We start from the raw sequence: 16872 nt of genomic DNA, 5'->3' as shown, positions 1-16872 counted from the left end.
GAAGAAAGAAGACTACACCTTATGTGGGCTATGTAAGAATGTCATTGTTTGGGCCCATTAGATTTACCTGAAGAAGCTAGAGCTGTAAGAAGGAAGATAAGCATGCTGTTACTTGGGCTGGGCTTAATTTTTTCCTGATAGAGAGATGGAGTACAAGGTTAGCAGGGAAAGGTCGGCGCGTAGATATCTGAAAATGGAGTTTGGAAAGGTACGCGATAATCTAGGGAAGAGATGATGGGAGAGTAGTGTTATTGGGTACTTGAATGCGGTGGTACGTACTTCAACTTGGGAGTGGAGTAATGGAGCCATGGAGGGATGCAGGGGAACTGGAACCTAGAAGAGAGAAGAAGAGGGGGGGGGGGAGAGAGACGTAAATTTGAGTTAAAGAAGAGTAGGGGTGTCTAAGTATAAGTTTAGGTATTGTAGGTTGTAGGTACGTGACACAGAACGAGAGATGAGGTGTTTATAAGAGGTTTTTATTTAGGGAAAATTTATAGGTTTTTTGTGTGGATATAAACCCTTTAAAAATCTTTTGTTTTTTTTGACAAAAAAAAAAACTAGTCCAGAGACTATATTATTCATTCAAAGTAAGCTTACAATGGAAGTTGATCGGAGGGTTAATCAATTCCTTACAAGCTTGATTTGATACTGCAAACCTAGCAAGGCAGTTTGCGATAGCATTGTTACTCTTACTGGTGTAACAAAACCATTAAGAAAGGGGTTTCTGAGATCCATTTTCGACATTCTAAGACAAGTGAAGGATGATCCAATCCTCCTTGTCCAATTGTGGGCTGTTGATTGATGAGACTAGCTTCCGGTAGTCAACGGAGATCTAAATTTTTTCACCGGAGGCTAACTTCAAAGCTTCCTTAATGGGTAGAAGGAGAGCTTGAGCTTCTCCATGCAACACATTAGAATAGTGCAACAGAAAGGTGGCAAACCCCTTACAAATAGAAGATGGGTGCACAACCAACACAACGCTAGCTCCATTCGTGTTGGAGCTGCGCCATGTAGCATCCGACCGCCCTTTAAAGTTCTTATCCCGAGGGCGAGAACAATCAAGAGAGATAGAGGGTCATGCCTTTTCGAGAGAGTGGGGGAGACCAAGATAAATTATTTGCGAGAGATTTTATAGTTTAACCGGAAATATTGTGTAAAAAAAATGAAATGGGGTATATACGGGTGTAAACGAGCCGAGCCTAAGTGAGCCGACTCTGGCTTAGACTCGACTAGAAATTATTTTTAAGTCTTATAATTCTGCTCAGGCTCGGCTTAACTTAACTCGAGCCGAGCTCAAGCTAAGCCTAACTAAGCTCGAGTTGAGCCTGAGCAGAGCTCGAGCTTGATTAGAGGATGAGGAGGCGGTGGAGGAGGAAGTCGATGGAGAGGAGGCGACAATATGCCGATGGAGAAGGCTGGAGGAGATGGTCAATGGAGGAGGAGGATGACGCCGACGGAGTGGAGGAAGAAGAGGAGGCCGACACTGAGCCCAACGTTGATGGAGGAGGCTGACGCCGAGCCCAGCGCCAATGGAGGAGGAGGTCGTCAAAAGAGACTGGAGGAGATGGTCAATGGAGGAGGAGGAAGTGGTGTCGTGGCGATGGCTTGCAGATAAAGGCTAGTGTGGGAGGAGGTGGCGGCGGCTTGTTGATAAAGGTCGACGAAGAGGAGGAGATGGCGAGGGCTTGCCAATGGAGGTCAACAAAGAGGAGGCCGGATAGGTGAGGGTAGGCTAGTCGCGTGGGGTGAGGGTAGGGTGGGTGACAGTGGTGATGGGTGAGGGTGAGGGTGATGAGTCAGACAATAATGTCTATCGAGTCTATCGAGCCGAGCCTGAGTGAGCCGGCTTTAGCTCAGGCTCGGCTTGACTCGATATTAATTTTGAACTAGTTTCAGCGGCTCAGCTCTGACTCGAGCTTCAGCCAAATCGAGCCCGAGATAAGCCTGAGCCTCTGGTCAAGCTTAACAGCCCTAGGTGTATATTAAAATATCCAAAGTTCAAGAAGTCATAATATATTTATCACAAAATTTATTTTTAACTATGCCCTTTACAGTTTGGATTTGAACCATCCATAAAATCGTTCGTCTAGATTAAGGTAAGGTGATGCAATAATATAAAATTTGGAAAGAAAGATCGTGCTAATTAATATAGGGGTATGTTATTTATCAAATGGAGCCCCCCCGGACTCCATCCAACTCGACCCTACTTTTATTCCCCCCCGGACTCAATCCAACTCGACCCTACTTTTATTAGTTATTGTATAAATAAACATGATATCGAATAAAAAGTATTTGGTCAAGATCATTGTTCCTTTAACTCAACATCATGGTTAATGTCGGTAAAGAAAACTAACGAATGGGAGTGATTTAGATAATAAGTAAAAAATAATAAGGATGATTTAGATATCTTTTTAATAGAATGTTCGTGGACAATTTATTAAGCTTAGCAAATGATTATAATTTGATACATTAGAATCAAAGGAGAGGAAGGGCTACGACTCTTAAACAAGCCGAGCACTTAGTTGAAACACATAGTATTAAGCACATAAATAGAAACACAATCTCATAAGCAATTTTTATAGGAGGTCTGCCACACAAAAAAAATAGCAAAAAGCTTCAATGTGCATAGAACCTGGGTCGGATCAAACTTTTTGAGTTGATCGGACTTAAGTATTTATTCACGGCTCATCCCATCAATTACTCAGATCGAATTAAGCTACAATACTATAGTCATTTACTGTCCACTAGCTTATAAAATATTAGACTTAAATCGAGCATAATGGACCTAGGATAAACGGTCGAATTTAAACAATATTATATTTTATCAGGCCGAGCAAGCCTCCATAGAGATATTTAAGTTATCTTTTAGATAAATATAGTTATATATTAATATCTAATTTATTAAATATTTGTTGTTTGTATTAACAAAATATAGAAATAGGCATGCATAACAGATTGGGCTAGAAGAGCAAATGCTTAGCCTAGCCTATGCCTAGTTAAAATCGAGTGGGTTCAGACGGCCGGCAGGTCGGGTCCAATTATTATCTCTAAATGTGCATACACAGCATAAGTGGGTCCCGTCAATATCATAGTAGACCTGACATACAAAAGTCTACAGTACTAAACAGCAAACCATAAAGAAAGCAAAAGCTAAGAGAGGGAGATTGCCGCGAAACAAAAAAATAACTTCAGAGTTCAGAATAAAGATGAATTCTCTTGGCTCAACAAATCCCTAAACAAGATATAATGATGAGACAAAATAAAATCCAACGACAGATCTAAGGCAGTGGAGGCAATTTTGAGGTGGAGATGACAAAGTGATGTCTTGGACAATTGGTTCTTGGCATTAGTCACTATGCCGGAGATATTGTGTGTCCTTGCAGTGGAGGGATCGGATACGAAGAGATAATGTTAACACTATAATCAACAGCGAGCAATGAAGTGGAGGGGATAAAGAAGATAAAGCTGATGGTGGACATGGATGGTCTCACTAATGAGGCCATGGAGGTAGAATGTCAAAAGATGAGGTGTTGAGATAGAAATTTCTTTATTATTTTACTTTTATGAAATAAATCTAGTTTTGAAAGTTAATTTGCATTTTTGAGATTTCAAACTATCTAGGAGGAGGGGTGAGTGGGTAGTTTTCATTTTCAACTAACATTTCTCCAACGTAGTAAGTAGTCTTAATTAAACTCTTAACGATAGCGAGCAAAATGAAATTCGAAAGATTAAAAAAAAACTTGAAATCCGATGGAGATGCGGGGTATCGATCCCCGTACCTCTCGCATGCTAAGCGAGCGCTCTACCATCTGAGCTACATCCCCATAATTTCATTATATTTATTTATTAAAAATACCATATCTTAGGTTTAGAAAATCAGGGAGTTTGTAAGCTCACCTCTGGGTAACATTTAAAGAATTATTAGCACTAAGAAAGATTACTAGTGATCATCCAAGTCCCATTGGCAACTGTTAGTTAACTTTTATAAGTATCCGTGCAAAAATAATGATTTCTGGAGTATTAGTATAAATTTTAAGTTTTTTGAGGATTATAGAGGGGCCTACACGTAAATAAAGGATTTTTAGAAGGATTAACACACAAAAAAGAACAAAATACATAATCATCATTTTTGGGTTTTTTTTAATAGAAATAACCACTTACTTCACAAATTTATCAGGAAAAAGCCTCTTTTTTATATATTTGCAAATCGACTGATCCTTTTATGAATTTATTTGCAAAAGAAAGGAATAAAAATCCTTCAAATGGCTATTTGCAATAAATAAAATCCTTTCTTTTTTAAAAATCAGTTTAACATTTGGATAAATACACAATTTTAGTTGCATAAATATCCAGCCCAATATTGATCTTCTAATATCTAAATTCAACTTTATTTCTTCACCGGAAATATTACCGACATTGTTTTTTTTCTCTTAGCTCACTCTGAGTCGGAGCAGCCAAGATTGAAAGCTGAGACCTCCTCACCCACAAAAAAAAAAAAAAAAAAAAAAAAAAAAAAAAAAAAAAAAAAAACAGAGCTTTTTATACTAATAATTATATAAGGATGGCGGGCAACTAGCCAAATTTTAGGCACGCCTCTGCCAACCCAAACATCCAAATTTTGCAATTTTGTACCCCCAAACATCGCAGTCCTTCTCAGGTGAATTGCAAACGGCTTGAGTAAGTCTGTCCAAAGCCCCAGTTAGCCGGAGCAATGTCAGGGAACACCAACGTCTGGCCATCAGAGGTGGTAACCCTAAACGAGAGTGCCTGCCCGTTGAGGTATCCATTGGATTGCCAATTTGCTCCCCAGTTCCTTGACATCGCCATCCACCCTGTGTTTGATCCCTTGACATCCATGGCTTGGATCGACCCCGCCGCGCCGACGTTCGTCACCAGTACCAGCTCAAAGTAGTCCCGCCCGTTGATCGTGAACCGCACCCCACCGTGCTTCTTGCACGAAACTCTATTGTATCCATATAATTTATTCCATTAACTTTAAAAAAAGAAAAACAGTTTGATTGTCATTCTATATATGTGATATATTGATAAGGATGCCAAACCTTTGATAGATGACTGGCACAATCCCTCCTCTGTAGATCCCAATCTTTTCCCACGCAGGTTGGGCCATGTCAAAATGCTGACGAGGAGGATTACACCACCCACCATTGTCATTGGGAAGTGCATAGTTTGGAGGGCAGAAGTTGGTAGCAGTGATGGTCACCGACACCCCTTTGTGACACCACTTGGAGTCCGATTTGTAGTCGCACATGATCTTATAGCATTGCCCGCACGCAGCTCCGTCGTTGAACAACGCCGTGCTTAGGGCGGCGGTCCGCGTCCCGTACCCGGTCGAGTACAGGTTACCGTAACCACAGGCGCCGCCTGTTCATCAAAATCGATCCACTGAGATTGAGATCCAGACCTTGGTACATTTCCAACAACTGAGAAAGAGAACGTTTGTATAGAGAATGTTATCATACCCATGGTGCCGGAGGCGTCGCTCCCGCCGTAGAACGTCGCGGAGGCCTTCGTCCACCCGCTCGGGGCGAACCCTTCGACGACGGCGGCGGCGATCGACATCGAGATCATCGTCACAATGATCAGAGGATGAGAGAAGAGACACATCTCCATGTATATAAATGCAGTAGTACTAGGTGTTTGTGTGATATGGAATGGAAGCAATATAGATTGGTGGTGCCTTAAATAGGATGGATGCATGATGATGATGGCCCATCTATGATGCGGCATGCACATGTGATTGCCTGCAACCATCACCCATATCTTGCGGGTCTCAGATTTGTTATTATTATGCATGCATGCATAGATGGATAGACAACAGCTCTTGTCATGGATGGTATGGTTAGGATTTATTTTATCAATCCCATGTTCTTCCTCTCTTTGTCTATCTGGATTGCATGGCATTATGTTATTATGTATGGATGGATTATTAAGTGAGAGGCATCACATGGTCACGTGCCATGGGCTCAGTAGCACATGGCTCCTGAACTCAATTCGTAGCACTGCCAGCCAAGACATTGGTCGGTGATTAGGTAGCTTTGGGTCAATTTTTTTTCTTTTTTTCAACTGCATATAACACCCTGTATTTTAATAAAATTATTATTTACTATCTATAAATCAAACCTTATAATTTAACGAATATGTGTAAAAATATATCTAACCTAGGATATTTTCTACACATATTCGCTAAATTAAAAGATTTAATTTATAAATAGTGAAAATATAGGGGTAAACCATAATTACATTATAAAATAGGGAGTTGTATATAAATTTCTCTTTTTTTATCTCATTTTTACAATTTACACCTTATATTATTATATTTGTTGATTTTTAAGAAAACACCCCCAAAAAAAAAACATTCTAAATTTCTCTCTCCCATCAAAGGGCTAAAACTGTATGATATCCTACAAATTGGTTAGAAATACAAATTAATCTTTTACTCTCTTTATACTCGGTTCATAAAATAGTCTGGAGGCTAAATTAATTGGTTGGTGAAGTACTAGTATATGGAAAATAATAATTTTATGACTAGATAGGTTTAGAGATAGAAGTGGTCTTCCAATAAACACCGCAAGTACGTAGGGGTGCTGTTGTTTTGTGTATGATTAATGAAAAGGCAGGAGTCAAATTATAACCAGCGAAAAGACAGGGTGTGAATTGAAAATTTCCTATAAATTAACCTGGGAGCTATCGGAGAAAAGGATTACTAAAGTACTAATAAATGGGAGGTTAGGTTAAAGAAACTTGGATTAGGGATTCGTTTTTGGTGCAGAAATAAATATTCATATATCTGGAATATGCTAGGATTCTCGTGAATGTACGATAAAATTGCAAGTTTTTTTACTGTGCAAGTGCCATCATGGTAGGTTTTTTTGTTCAAAATTCGAAATGTAGGAGAGAGAGTTTTTTTTTTTTCAAATATAACCTTCAAAAAGAGTCTATTTGAAGATATATTTTCTTTTAAACAAAACCCATAGGCTGATAATTCCATTACTTTCAAAATGTTATAAGCTTGATGCATTAAAAAAATATACTTAACTATGACGAACACACTAACTGTAGCTTTATCACAATTAACACGGATCTTAAAACAGTATAGCTTATATGGTCAAGAACAATGAAACTCGATGAAAACAGTCTGAGAGCCATCAAAAGACCACCTAAAATAAATCTAGTATATAGTAAAAAGTGAGCAATAAGATATGAATCTAAATGTAATTAACCTCCTCTGCACCAAAACAAAAAAACAAAAGATGGCCTACAAAGTTCATCAAAAAGCCCAAAGTTATCATCTGGTGCAATTTTTGGCTTTTAGGTAACAATGAATCATGTTGAACAGAAGGTCATGAAAAACTACTCCAGAATGCATACTGCCAGATGGGTCAAAGTTTTAATATCTTTTTTTTTTCCTGATTCAAATCTAACAATGCAATAATATATAAGTTTATTTTTTAATCCCTCCCTAGTGATTTTTTTTTTTTTTAAACTTGATAGATCTGCTACTACTGGAATCTATTTGGGAAAGGCATCTGCTGACCAGATCCAGAGAAAGTTTATTATAACCATGAAGAATGCAACAAGCACATGGATTTTAATATCTCTTTCTAGTCCTCATTTATGAACTAAACTCCATAATGCGAGTCCCAGCAATGGTAAATGGAGTTGGATTTCTATTTAGAATATAATTTAAACTAGGAAAAGTGAGTTCTTTTGTTGTGCATGTATGATCCTCAAAAGTTAATATTTGGGTGTTTTTTTTTCTTTTTTCTTTTACATAGATACCTTTCAGATTACTTTTTGATAGTTATAGATCAAAATCTTAATCATTTAGGAAACAAAAATATGTACATATACTTAACCGAAAAAATAGGTAGAAACAAGAATACTGATATTTTTATATTTTTACAGTTAAATTGATAAAATTTTAACAGTTAGTTAGGCTTGAAGGGTATTCATGCATGCAAAATATGAGAGTTTTAAGGGCTACAATTTTTGAAAGGTATACATATAAAGAAGAGATTTAAGAAGGAAATTCAAGCCAAAAAAAAACTTAATTTGAATGCTCCTCAAATTAATTGTAGCTAAGTCAGTATTCTTAGTTTTATCCATCATTTTTTCAGCGACTTCATTAAAAAACGAAAGATTCAATGTGAAACACACTCAAAGCGAACTTAAATTATGCTATAAATCTCCACATTAGGTCAAAAGTCAATTGATGAATTGGATTGAAAGTTTTGGCTACTTATTCCGCAGTGCTTTCGGTTTGCGTGCAATTTTTCATTAAATCTAAACAATTGTACAAGGTGAACTACGGCACTGCACGGCTTCTAATTGGGAGAAGAGACCTTGTGTTCTTGACGACCTCAAGAAGTCAAATTAGAATAACAATGCTTAGTAAACAACTGGAGTAGTCTTTTTAGAATTGCAACTAGTTCCTGTTAATAATGTATCATCTTGCAATCATGTACAACCATGTGGTGGACTTGGTTTTAGTTCTGTAGACTTTAAGAAACATAGTAGGAATTAATTGCTATGACGAGGAATTGCCTTGAGCCAATAAAACTTTACAAAGAAGAATTCACAGCTGACATAAAAGGTTTCCAAGATAAGTGCTTTGGCTGCAACCCTCAGCCTATCATGGAGATCAAAAGTGTACACTGAGAAGAAGAATAAGCAATCAACTACCAGTTGGGCTTCAGTTGTAGAGATGCAAACTGCATGCATGTACCTTAGTAGCACCAATTTCTCATTCTCGGAGTCCAATGTATTCACTTGCTTTTCAACTAAGCTTTCCTTTGACCATTCTTTAGGATTAGCTCATTCTCAACTTGGAAGCTGGTTGATTATATAAGTACCCATCACCTCTGACCAACATGAGCATCATAACTAGAATTCTCTAAATAAAAGAGTACAATTGATTACTGTTCCTAGCATCCGCAATCAAGATACTGCTGCAGTATCTGCAGACTTAATGTAAACAAAGTTTTTTTTTTCAAAATAAAAAATTAGATTAAAAGATCAAAATAGAAACAGCCGACTCCAGTGGAAACATCTTAGGCAAACAACAGTCATGACAGATCAATCTAAAACTCGTCATCATCTTCCTCTTCTATGTGTTTGGCAAGCTCCTGCTCCTGCTGTTGCCTCTCGCGCCTCTTCTCCGCACTTTCTTTTTCTTTGTGCGAATTTGGAGGGAATCTTAGTGCTTTCACTGCTTCATTGTGCATGTTCAGGCAAAATGCAATTCTAGAATTGAAAGCAATCTGGGGCTCATTTGTCGAGTAGACATCACCAGTCTCCTTTGATACCATCCATCCATTGGCGTGATCGATCGTGGCATCAATTGCTCCATCTCGAATGGCCTTGGATACAATGCTTTCGGCATCTGCTACAGGATTATCAGAGTCTAATCTCAGCTTTTTGGCGACATCAGCCAGGGAGATGCGCGAGTACGAAATGCTAATGTTGCGGAGTCCAGTACGAATAACATTATGGCGCAACCTCACGATCAAATTGCGTGTCCCGTCCGAACTAAAAGTGCTGGCAAATTTGTCTGCAACAGTTCTAAACAGTTCCAAATCCCCTACCCGGACAGCCTAAGGATCATAGACCAAAATGTTAGACTGAATTATCTTAAGCTTGTCTCTTTAGTGGAAAATGAATCTTACATTAGTAAGCTCAAAATAGGGTGTCAAGGCCTTCTTCATTCCTTTCTGCATGAAGACGGTTCTTTCAGGGATTTCTCCCAGAAGTAATCGGACTATGATAGCCCATTTGTTGCATTGAATCCGGAATCCGCGGGCTGTAGCTGGTGCCTTTCTAGCAGCTTGCAAGAGGCTTTCTTTAGCATCAGTGTACTCTAACTGAATAGTCCTGATCTTTCCCAAGTAAAACAAGTACCGGCAGAACTGGAGGATTTTCCAAATCAACATATGCACATTAAATACTATTATCCATACTCCTTAGGATTTGCGATTAGAAAGAAACTGATAGCTTCCATATACAAATCATTTTTTTTAAGAGTGGGACATGTGAGCAAAAAATGTAAGGAAAGATTTTTGCCTGTTGATTGGAGTGAGCCTCAAAACGTGGTGCCTTCGATCTAAGTTTCTCTGCCTGATCATATAAGTTATAATGGAGGTAATTGCGAAGTAGCAGATTCAGAAGGGTCTCCTGCATCCCACCAACACAACCAACAAGTTTTAGCATAAACCATACTTTTGCATATAATACTCAAGTACAAATCTAATAAGAAACAAACCTGACCGAGCTCGTCATGCCTTAAAGTGGCCATCCTGTGCAATGCAAGGAGAGTCCTACAAATGGAAGAAAATCACAACAAAAGGAAGATGAAACAATCTAACTAAAAGAAATGAGATGTCAGACCACATTGGAATTTCGTGGATAACGGTGAATTTGGTGCATTGAAAAATAAAAAATGAACTCACCCACGAATTTCAGCAAGACTATCAGTCAGTTCATAAATGTATGAATAATAGAAGTAGAGTCTAGATGCTAAAACATCAACTGTTCTCCTGTTAATATTCCTGAGACGAGCAATGCTTGCAGAGGCGCATACTTTAGCCTGAGAAGGAGCAAAATAAATAAACTTTATGTTCACTACAGAAGCACAAAGCCATGAGCTAGAAGAAGTTACCTCATTGTATCTCTTTTGATCAATCAGAAATATCAGCACAAGCAAGTAACAGTATATCTCAAGCTCAGGTAGAGAATGTTTAGCAGGAACTTGACTTGCTGAACTCGCTGTATCAACATCCATGTCATGCTCATCTTCCTAAACATCAATCATGTGCAGAAACAAGAAATCATCATATAACAGACATGTACTAGGTATTCATATTTCCAATGTCACAAGATGAATCCTTGCCGATCTCAATAAACTAATATCATCTTCCATCTAAGCTTCATGGAATAAAGAAGAAAGAAGGAAACTGACATAGAAAAGCAACAAATGTTCAACAAAAGGAAGCAGCAACAAGTTTAACCTCACCACACAGAAGTTATCAACTGAAAGAATATAGAAATATTATTCAAGGACAGTAAGAAATTTTCTTCAGGGAGTAGCACAAATAATCATGTTTTGAAAGACACTGGCGTATACGGACAGTCACCGCACTGCATATCGCCTAGGCAGTAGATATGTGCCCATGCAGTCTAGCATTTTTCATATATATAAAAAAATATGATATATAATATATATTAAGATAGTATATATAAATATTTTAAAAGTCCACTACACCAAAATACAAAATAACAATATAAAATCAATGTTTTGAAAGGCAGGCAGTCATCCCTTGGCTTAACGCTTAAGCAATATATGGGCGCCTATGCAGTTTAGCCTCTTTCATAGAAATAATTTCACTAAAACCCCTTAAACCATTGTCCATTTTCACATCGACCCTCAAACATATTGACTTCCTTAACTATAGAAACCTCTCAAATGCCCCTTTTGTTAGTTCTCCGTTAAATTTTTCTTGGGCAAAAATGAAATGTGAGTTTCACGTAATCAATTTTAGACTCTATAAAGATCATTTTACCCTTATTTTAGAGGAAATAAAAAATTAAATGTAAATATTCATTTGATGTCTTCCATTAACACCGTCAAGGCAGGGGTAAGAGATTTTCTATAGTTTAGGAGGTAAATGTGTACTTAAAAAGGAAAAAAAACAATAGTTCATGAAGTTTTCGTATAATTATCCCTTTTAATATATAAAAAATTAAAAGTAATGGTATATAGACATATATTATATAGTGTCTTTTAAGACGAGAGCATTATATAGTGTCTTTTAAGACGAGAGCATTCACCTCACTACATAGTGCCTACACAAAAGGTGGAAGCCAAGACGATCTAACATTTTTAATATATAAAAAATTAAGAATAATTGTATATGATATATAATATATGCTAGTATAGTTTATATAAAATTTTAATAGTGCACTACACCAAAATACTAAATAACATTATCATAATTCTCAACCATAATAACAATAACTTTATACATCTATTGTTACAGAAGGTAGAATTGGGCTTACTAAAGACCGAAGGGTACTAGGGATTTTGGCCCACTAACCCCATGTTCTTGGACTTGGCCTAGTTGAAAACAACTAAGTGAAGAAGATAACTCACTCCCACCCACAGCATGCGCCTTTTCCCACACATGCCAGACCTTTCCCCCTCTTTATAGACCTCTATCCTCCCTCCTTTTCTTCCCTACTTTTTTAATTCTCTTCGAAAACAAAAGGCATAACAATGGGTGATCGAGAAAGGGAGCAACACTACAAGCAACAACAATGGCATTTGATGACGGAGGATATCAAATCCATGATCCCCCACAAGGGCCCCACCACATCCCAAGCTATCAACATCGCCACACTCTTCCTTATTGGCGACCTCCTCTTGACCCCCTCCAGTCTCGCCCTAATAATGTCTTCTGGCTTAGTGGGCCGCAACACTGTGTGCCTCCTCTTGACCATCATTGTCGTGCACCGCTCACCATCCACCATTGAGAGAGGAGGGATCAAGAGATATTAGAGATTTAGGACTTGTTCTGAAGATCAAATGGAGAAGGTTTATTTTCTCTTGTTAACTTAACTGCTACTACTTTTGTTTAACCCGTTCCCTCCACCCAACCTACAATGCCCGACAAGTGACAAATCGACTAGGCAAATAATAAATCAGGAAGCCAAAAACTCCAAATACCTAGTATAGGCGCATACTAGGTTAGCGGGGCGGCCGCTAAAATCACTTTTCAAAAACATGACATTTATATACTAATACAATTTGTAACTTCTTAATAGTCCACTACACCAAAATACAATATAACATAATCACAATTCACAACAATAACAAGAAGTTCACAACTATTTTTGAATAGATAAACAACATGATCAAATCCTTCAGATTGAGGTGAATCAAGTGATAGCTAAACCTGCAAATAGATAAACAGCACAAACCATCTTCTAGTAGTAAGGGCAAAAAATAAAAAATTACACTAAAGATCATCTCAATAGTAATAAGAGTGGACGAGAATGTGAGAGTGGGAGAGAGTGGGAGAGAGAGAGAGAATGAGGTGGGAGTGGCCCCCGATGGGGGTGGCCACATGTGAGAGAGAGCATACAGAGAAGAGATGAGAGACATGCTGATGTGCATCATCCGCCACCAAGCTCCATTGGTTGTCATGCACCATTCGCCAACCATTGTTGAGAGAGGAGAGGGTTCGAGAGATAGGGATCAAGAGAAAGTGTTCAAGAGAGAGGAGAGGATCTAAAGCACGATGAGAAGTTTTTGTCTTTCAACAAAAATTTCAATCTGGCTCCAAACATCAAATCAACCAACCAAAGTTTGTAAGCCATTCGAATGCCAAATTGGCTCGCATAATACATTGGAAGGGCGATCGGTGTGCCGTCCCCGTCAAGGTGGCCACCAGAGCCACTTTTGCATACACTAATAATGAGACTATAAGATGATGACTATACAATAGGCTATGGATAGACCTAACATGAGGTATGCCCGAGAAAAACATAATACCTTAAAAAGCTTTATGCACATCAATGTTTTGAAAGATGCTTATGGAATACGGGCAGCCATCTCACCGCACAGTGCCTAGGCAGTATACAAGTTATCAGACAATCTATCCTTTATCAATGGAAGTTTTTTCTCAACAACTTGGGTCATCTACAGGCAACAACATAACTCAAAAATGAGAAGACATGTTAATTTCACCAAGTGCTACTAACATCATGTAGTTTGTGCAATGCTTGGCCAAACAACATATCCAGTAAGAGCACTTGCTTCACTAGAGCACAACTAGAAATTGAAAAAGCTCATGAAGAATTTTAGAACAAAGGCACCAACAAACATTTTCATTGTTCTGCCTAAATTCTGTGCAAGGGATAAAAGCACAAGGACTTCCTAAGAAATTTGTAAGGGTTGTTAGCAAGGATGGTTGTGCCAATCGGCACTCCCCTACTAGACCGTGCCGACCTATGCCGCCTAATATGAAACCTACTAACCCATTAAGGGTTAGGCAAAGAGACCCATTAAGGGTTTCTTGGGCCTTTGGCAACCATTTTACCCAAAAAAAATGGTTGAAGTGAGAGGAGAGAGATAAAAGAAAGGAGACTAAGCAGGAATTCAAGATTGCTTATTCAAATCTCATTAGAAGGTAAAATTTTCTTTTGTTCTTCAAATTGGAGCTATGCCTAAATCTACCATTTGTAACGACATTTCTATATAGATCTAGCAATTTGGTACTAGACGTATGAAAATTATTTTTAAAAATGTAGGAATCAAAAAGAAATTTTGATTTCCCCCAAAATTTCTCCAAATTTTAAAAATTCCAAAATTAATGTGTCATTCATTCAAACTAGGTCAAAATTGATATAGGAATATGTTATATTAACTCCACATGAGTTGATTTGAACTCAAATTTTATAATTTTTAACTAAAATTTCAACACAATTAAAATTATTTGTTTTTTTTTAAATCACTAACAAAATATGAAAATCATTTACTTCAAAAAATTAGAAATTAGGGGAAAAAAGACTCTAATGTAGGCTTTAATTTATATATATGTATATTCAAACCAAAAGTATATACTAAAAGACCTCTATAGGAATAGAATACCTTAAAAATATATATTAAAAGTGTGCAACTGGCACACCCTGGGCTGCCTATGCATTCGACACGACAATCCTTGATTATTAGTAGGCAAAGTTATTCAGCATATTTATTGCTGTTTAGGCTCTCTATGATAAACCACCAGAATTCACCCTACCAACTACTAAGGAAAAAGGAAAAGAGAAAGATGGCAACCTTCATGTAGATCATCTAGTCTATAAGAAAGAAATAGATCAAGAAGAAAAATGAAGCACAATATCAAGTTGTATAAGCATTGATTTCAATCTATTTAGCGAATAAAAAATAGACATAACTCATGATGCAAGTAACTTGAATAATCTAGATAATAAATATTAAATAAAAAAAATCACGCAGCATCCAATCATTCGTCACAAATTCTTGACTGCTGCAAAGGTATCAGTGATCCAAAAGAATATATAATACGCAACTTAAGGCAGTAGAAATGACCAACGCAACTATGACTGTCATATACTATCAACCTACTTTCAACCTAACATGCTCATTCAGATTTCCAGATGTAGAGGATAAAACATGCAAAAAATTATTTACCACTAAGGTGTATAGTCCTCATCTCACCTTGTACTGAATATGATTGCAAACACATACTTCCGTCATGATGTACTTATAAATTGGTCAAATAGACCGGTCCACAAAATTAATCTATCTGCAAAACACATCCAAACCCTGATTGAATTCCAGAGGGATATAGCATAAAAGAAACGACCACCAAATATGCCCAACTTTGCCCTTTCACGCTCTTCTAAAACCTCAACTTTAGCAATCCAAAGATAAACCTCAACTTTACCAATCCGAAGCCCAAAAATGACTCTTTACTTCAATCAACCCTGCTGCCTATCCTAATAACTATCTCGTTATCTATAGGCTTTTCTGTTTTTACCTCCAGCAGCCACCTATGCGTTAGTGAAAAGCAGATCTGTTCTGATGCAAAATTTTCCATTCTTCACACAAAGTCAGTCTTAGGATTCCTACAGAATCGTATCTTTCGATGGCCACATCAATATTAGAATCTAAATGCCCTTCTTGAATATGAGAATGGTTTATATATATACCGTAGTCTATCATAATCAAGAACCGACAAGTGGGCAAGAAATTACAAACAGCATAACTGAATAAACGAACTAAATACAGCAGTCCTGGATAACTGGAACCAAATTTCAAAGTAACCCAAGAAAGCATTTGAACAAAAGTCACGCAAGTTCACACCTTTCGATTGCATATACAAATAAAAACACATCAGTACCCGCAAAAGGAATCAACAACAATCAACCCTAAAACCAGACAGTACCTTGGGAAGATATGACGAGAGACGCGAAAGGGCCTCGGATCCAGGAGGAAGTGCAAAGGCGAGGAAGGCAGCAACAACGGAAGCTTTTAGCTTGCGGCGTATCACGATCGTGAGGCGCACCGCCCGCACGATCCGCCGCACCTCCTTGGCATAGGCGCCGGTCTCGATCAGCGACGCGATCTCCTTCAGATCTACACAAACGTCCAAGAATCGATTCATAAATCGGAGAAGGAGGAGGAGGAGGAGGAAAGCTAGGGTTTTTAGGGTTCGGAGCTCACGTTGAAGGGTAGAAGAGGAGGCGGCGGAGGAGATGGAGGCGGACGGGGCCGCATGCGGATCTTTCATCTCTACATCTGCTGTCATTCTTGCTGTTTGCTGCTGCTGGTTGGGAGATGCGAGAGAATTTGGGGGAGAGGGGAGGAGAGGAGAGAGAGAGAGGAAGAGGGAGGTGAGAGAGTTTTGGGTGTTCGCTTATATATGGCGTGATGGGCAAGACATGGCATCTGATCTCACTTTGGAGTTGGGCTAAACTTTTTTCATGGACTAGAATGCCCCTAACATTTCCTCTTTTGCTTATTTTGTTTTTGCAATTAATTAATTTAGCATAATATTTGGACCAAAAAGTAATATTTTAGGCCTAGCAAAATAAAAAAAAGCAGTACCTAACAATTAATATTTTAAATAACGGAATTAATAAAAGAACATAAAATATTTTTAAAAGCCTCCTATAATATTTATTTAAATCCCTATATTTTATTTTAATATCTCAAAAATATCGTAGGTTAATTTAAACCTAACCATTCTTTTAAAAAATAAGAATATTTCTATTTACTTTAAAAATAAAGTACTTCTTATTTGATCTCCAAATTTGGTTTTTTTTTAGGAA

General features: G+C 37.8%; 2 protein-coding genes and 1 non-coding gene across 3 annotated transcripts; all 3 read right to left on the bottom strand.

Moving 5' to 3' along the window:
• Nucleotides 1-3751: 3751 nt before the first annotated feature.
• TRNAA-AGC (transfer RNA alanine (anticodon AGC)) lies at nt 3752-3824 on the bottom strand. The gene has a single exon. It is a non-coding gene; the product is annotated as a tRNA-Ala (tRNA).
• A 706-nt stretch (nt 3825-4530) lies between these two features.
• Nucleotides 4531-5657, bottom strand: LOC140801072 (expansin-A11-like). Its single transcript, XM_073156072.1, has 3 exons — nt 5481-5657; nt 5061-5382; nt 4531-4963 (listed from the first exon to the last, which is right to left on the bottom strand). The coding sequence occupies exons 1-3, from the start codon at nt 5629-5631 to the stop codon at nt 4654-4656; spliced, it is 783 nt and encodes a 260-aa protein (XP_073012173.1). The 5' UTR covers nt 5632-5657; the 3' UTR covers nt 4531-4653.
• A 3226-nt stretch (nt 5658-8883) lies between these two features.
• Nucleotides 8884-16473, bottom strand: LOC140800973 (probable 26S proteasome non-ATPase regulatory subunit 3). Its single transcript, XM_073155926.1, has 8 exons — nt 16265-16473; nt 15987-16177; nt 10676-10813; nt 10467-10603; nt 10280-10334; nt 10081-10191; nt 9687-9926; nt 8884-9614 (listed from the first exon to the last, which is right to left on the bottom strand). The coding sequence occupies exons 1-8, from the start codon at nt 16347-16349 to the stop codon at nt 9102-9104; spliced, it is 1470 nt and encodes a 489-aa protein (XP_073012027.1). The 5' UTR covers nt 16350-16473; the 3' UTR covers nt 8884-9101.
• Between the last annotated feature and the right edge of the window lie 399 nt (nt 16474-16872).

The sequence above is a fragment of the Typha latifolia genome, chromosome 14, assembly GCF_019914945.1.
Source record: "Typha latifolia isolate L0001 chromosome 14, TyphaL0001v2, whole genome shotgun sequence".
Classification (NCBI taxonomy): Eukaryota; Viridiplantae; Streptophyta; class Magnoliopsida; order Poales; family Typhaceae; genus Typha; species Typha latifolia.
This window is presented reverse-complemented; position numbering and strand designations above follow the sequence as displayed.

Excerpts from the sequence above, each read along its gene's own strand:
- LOC140801072 (XM_073156072.1), bottom strand. The coding sequence starts at position 5,631 with ATGGAGATGTGTCTCTTCTCTCATCCTCTGATCATTGTGACGATGATC. Across the intron at positions 5,383-5,480 it reads CGACGCCTCCGGCACCATGG|GCGGCGCCTGTGGTTACGGT; the intron begins GTATGATAACAT and ends TTTGATGAACAG. Across the intron at positions 4,964-5,060 it reads GTGCCAGTCATCTATCAAAG|AGTTTCGTGCAAGAAGCACG; the intron begins GTTTGGCATCCT and ends TGGATACAATAG.
- LOC140800973 (XM_073155926.1), bottom strand. The coding sequence starts at position 16,349 with ATGACAGCAGATGTAGAGATGAAAGATCCGCATGCGGCCCCGTCCGCC. Across the intron at positions 10,814-15,986 it reads TCTCGTCATATCTTCCCAAG|GAAGATGAGCATGACATGGA; the intron begins GTACTGTCTGGT and ends ATTGATGTTTAG. Across the intron at positions 10,604-10,675 it reads ATCAAAAGAGATACAATGAG|GCTAAAGTATGCGCCTCTGC; the intron begins GTAACTTCTTCT and ends GCTCCTTCTCAG.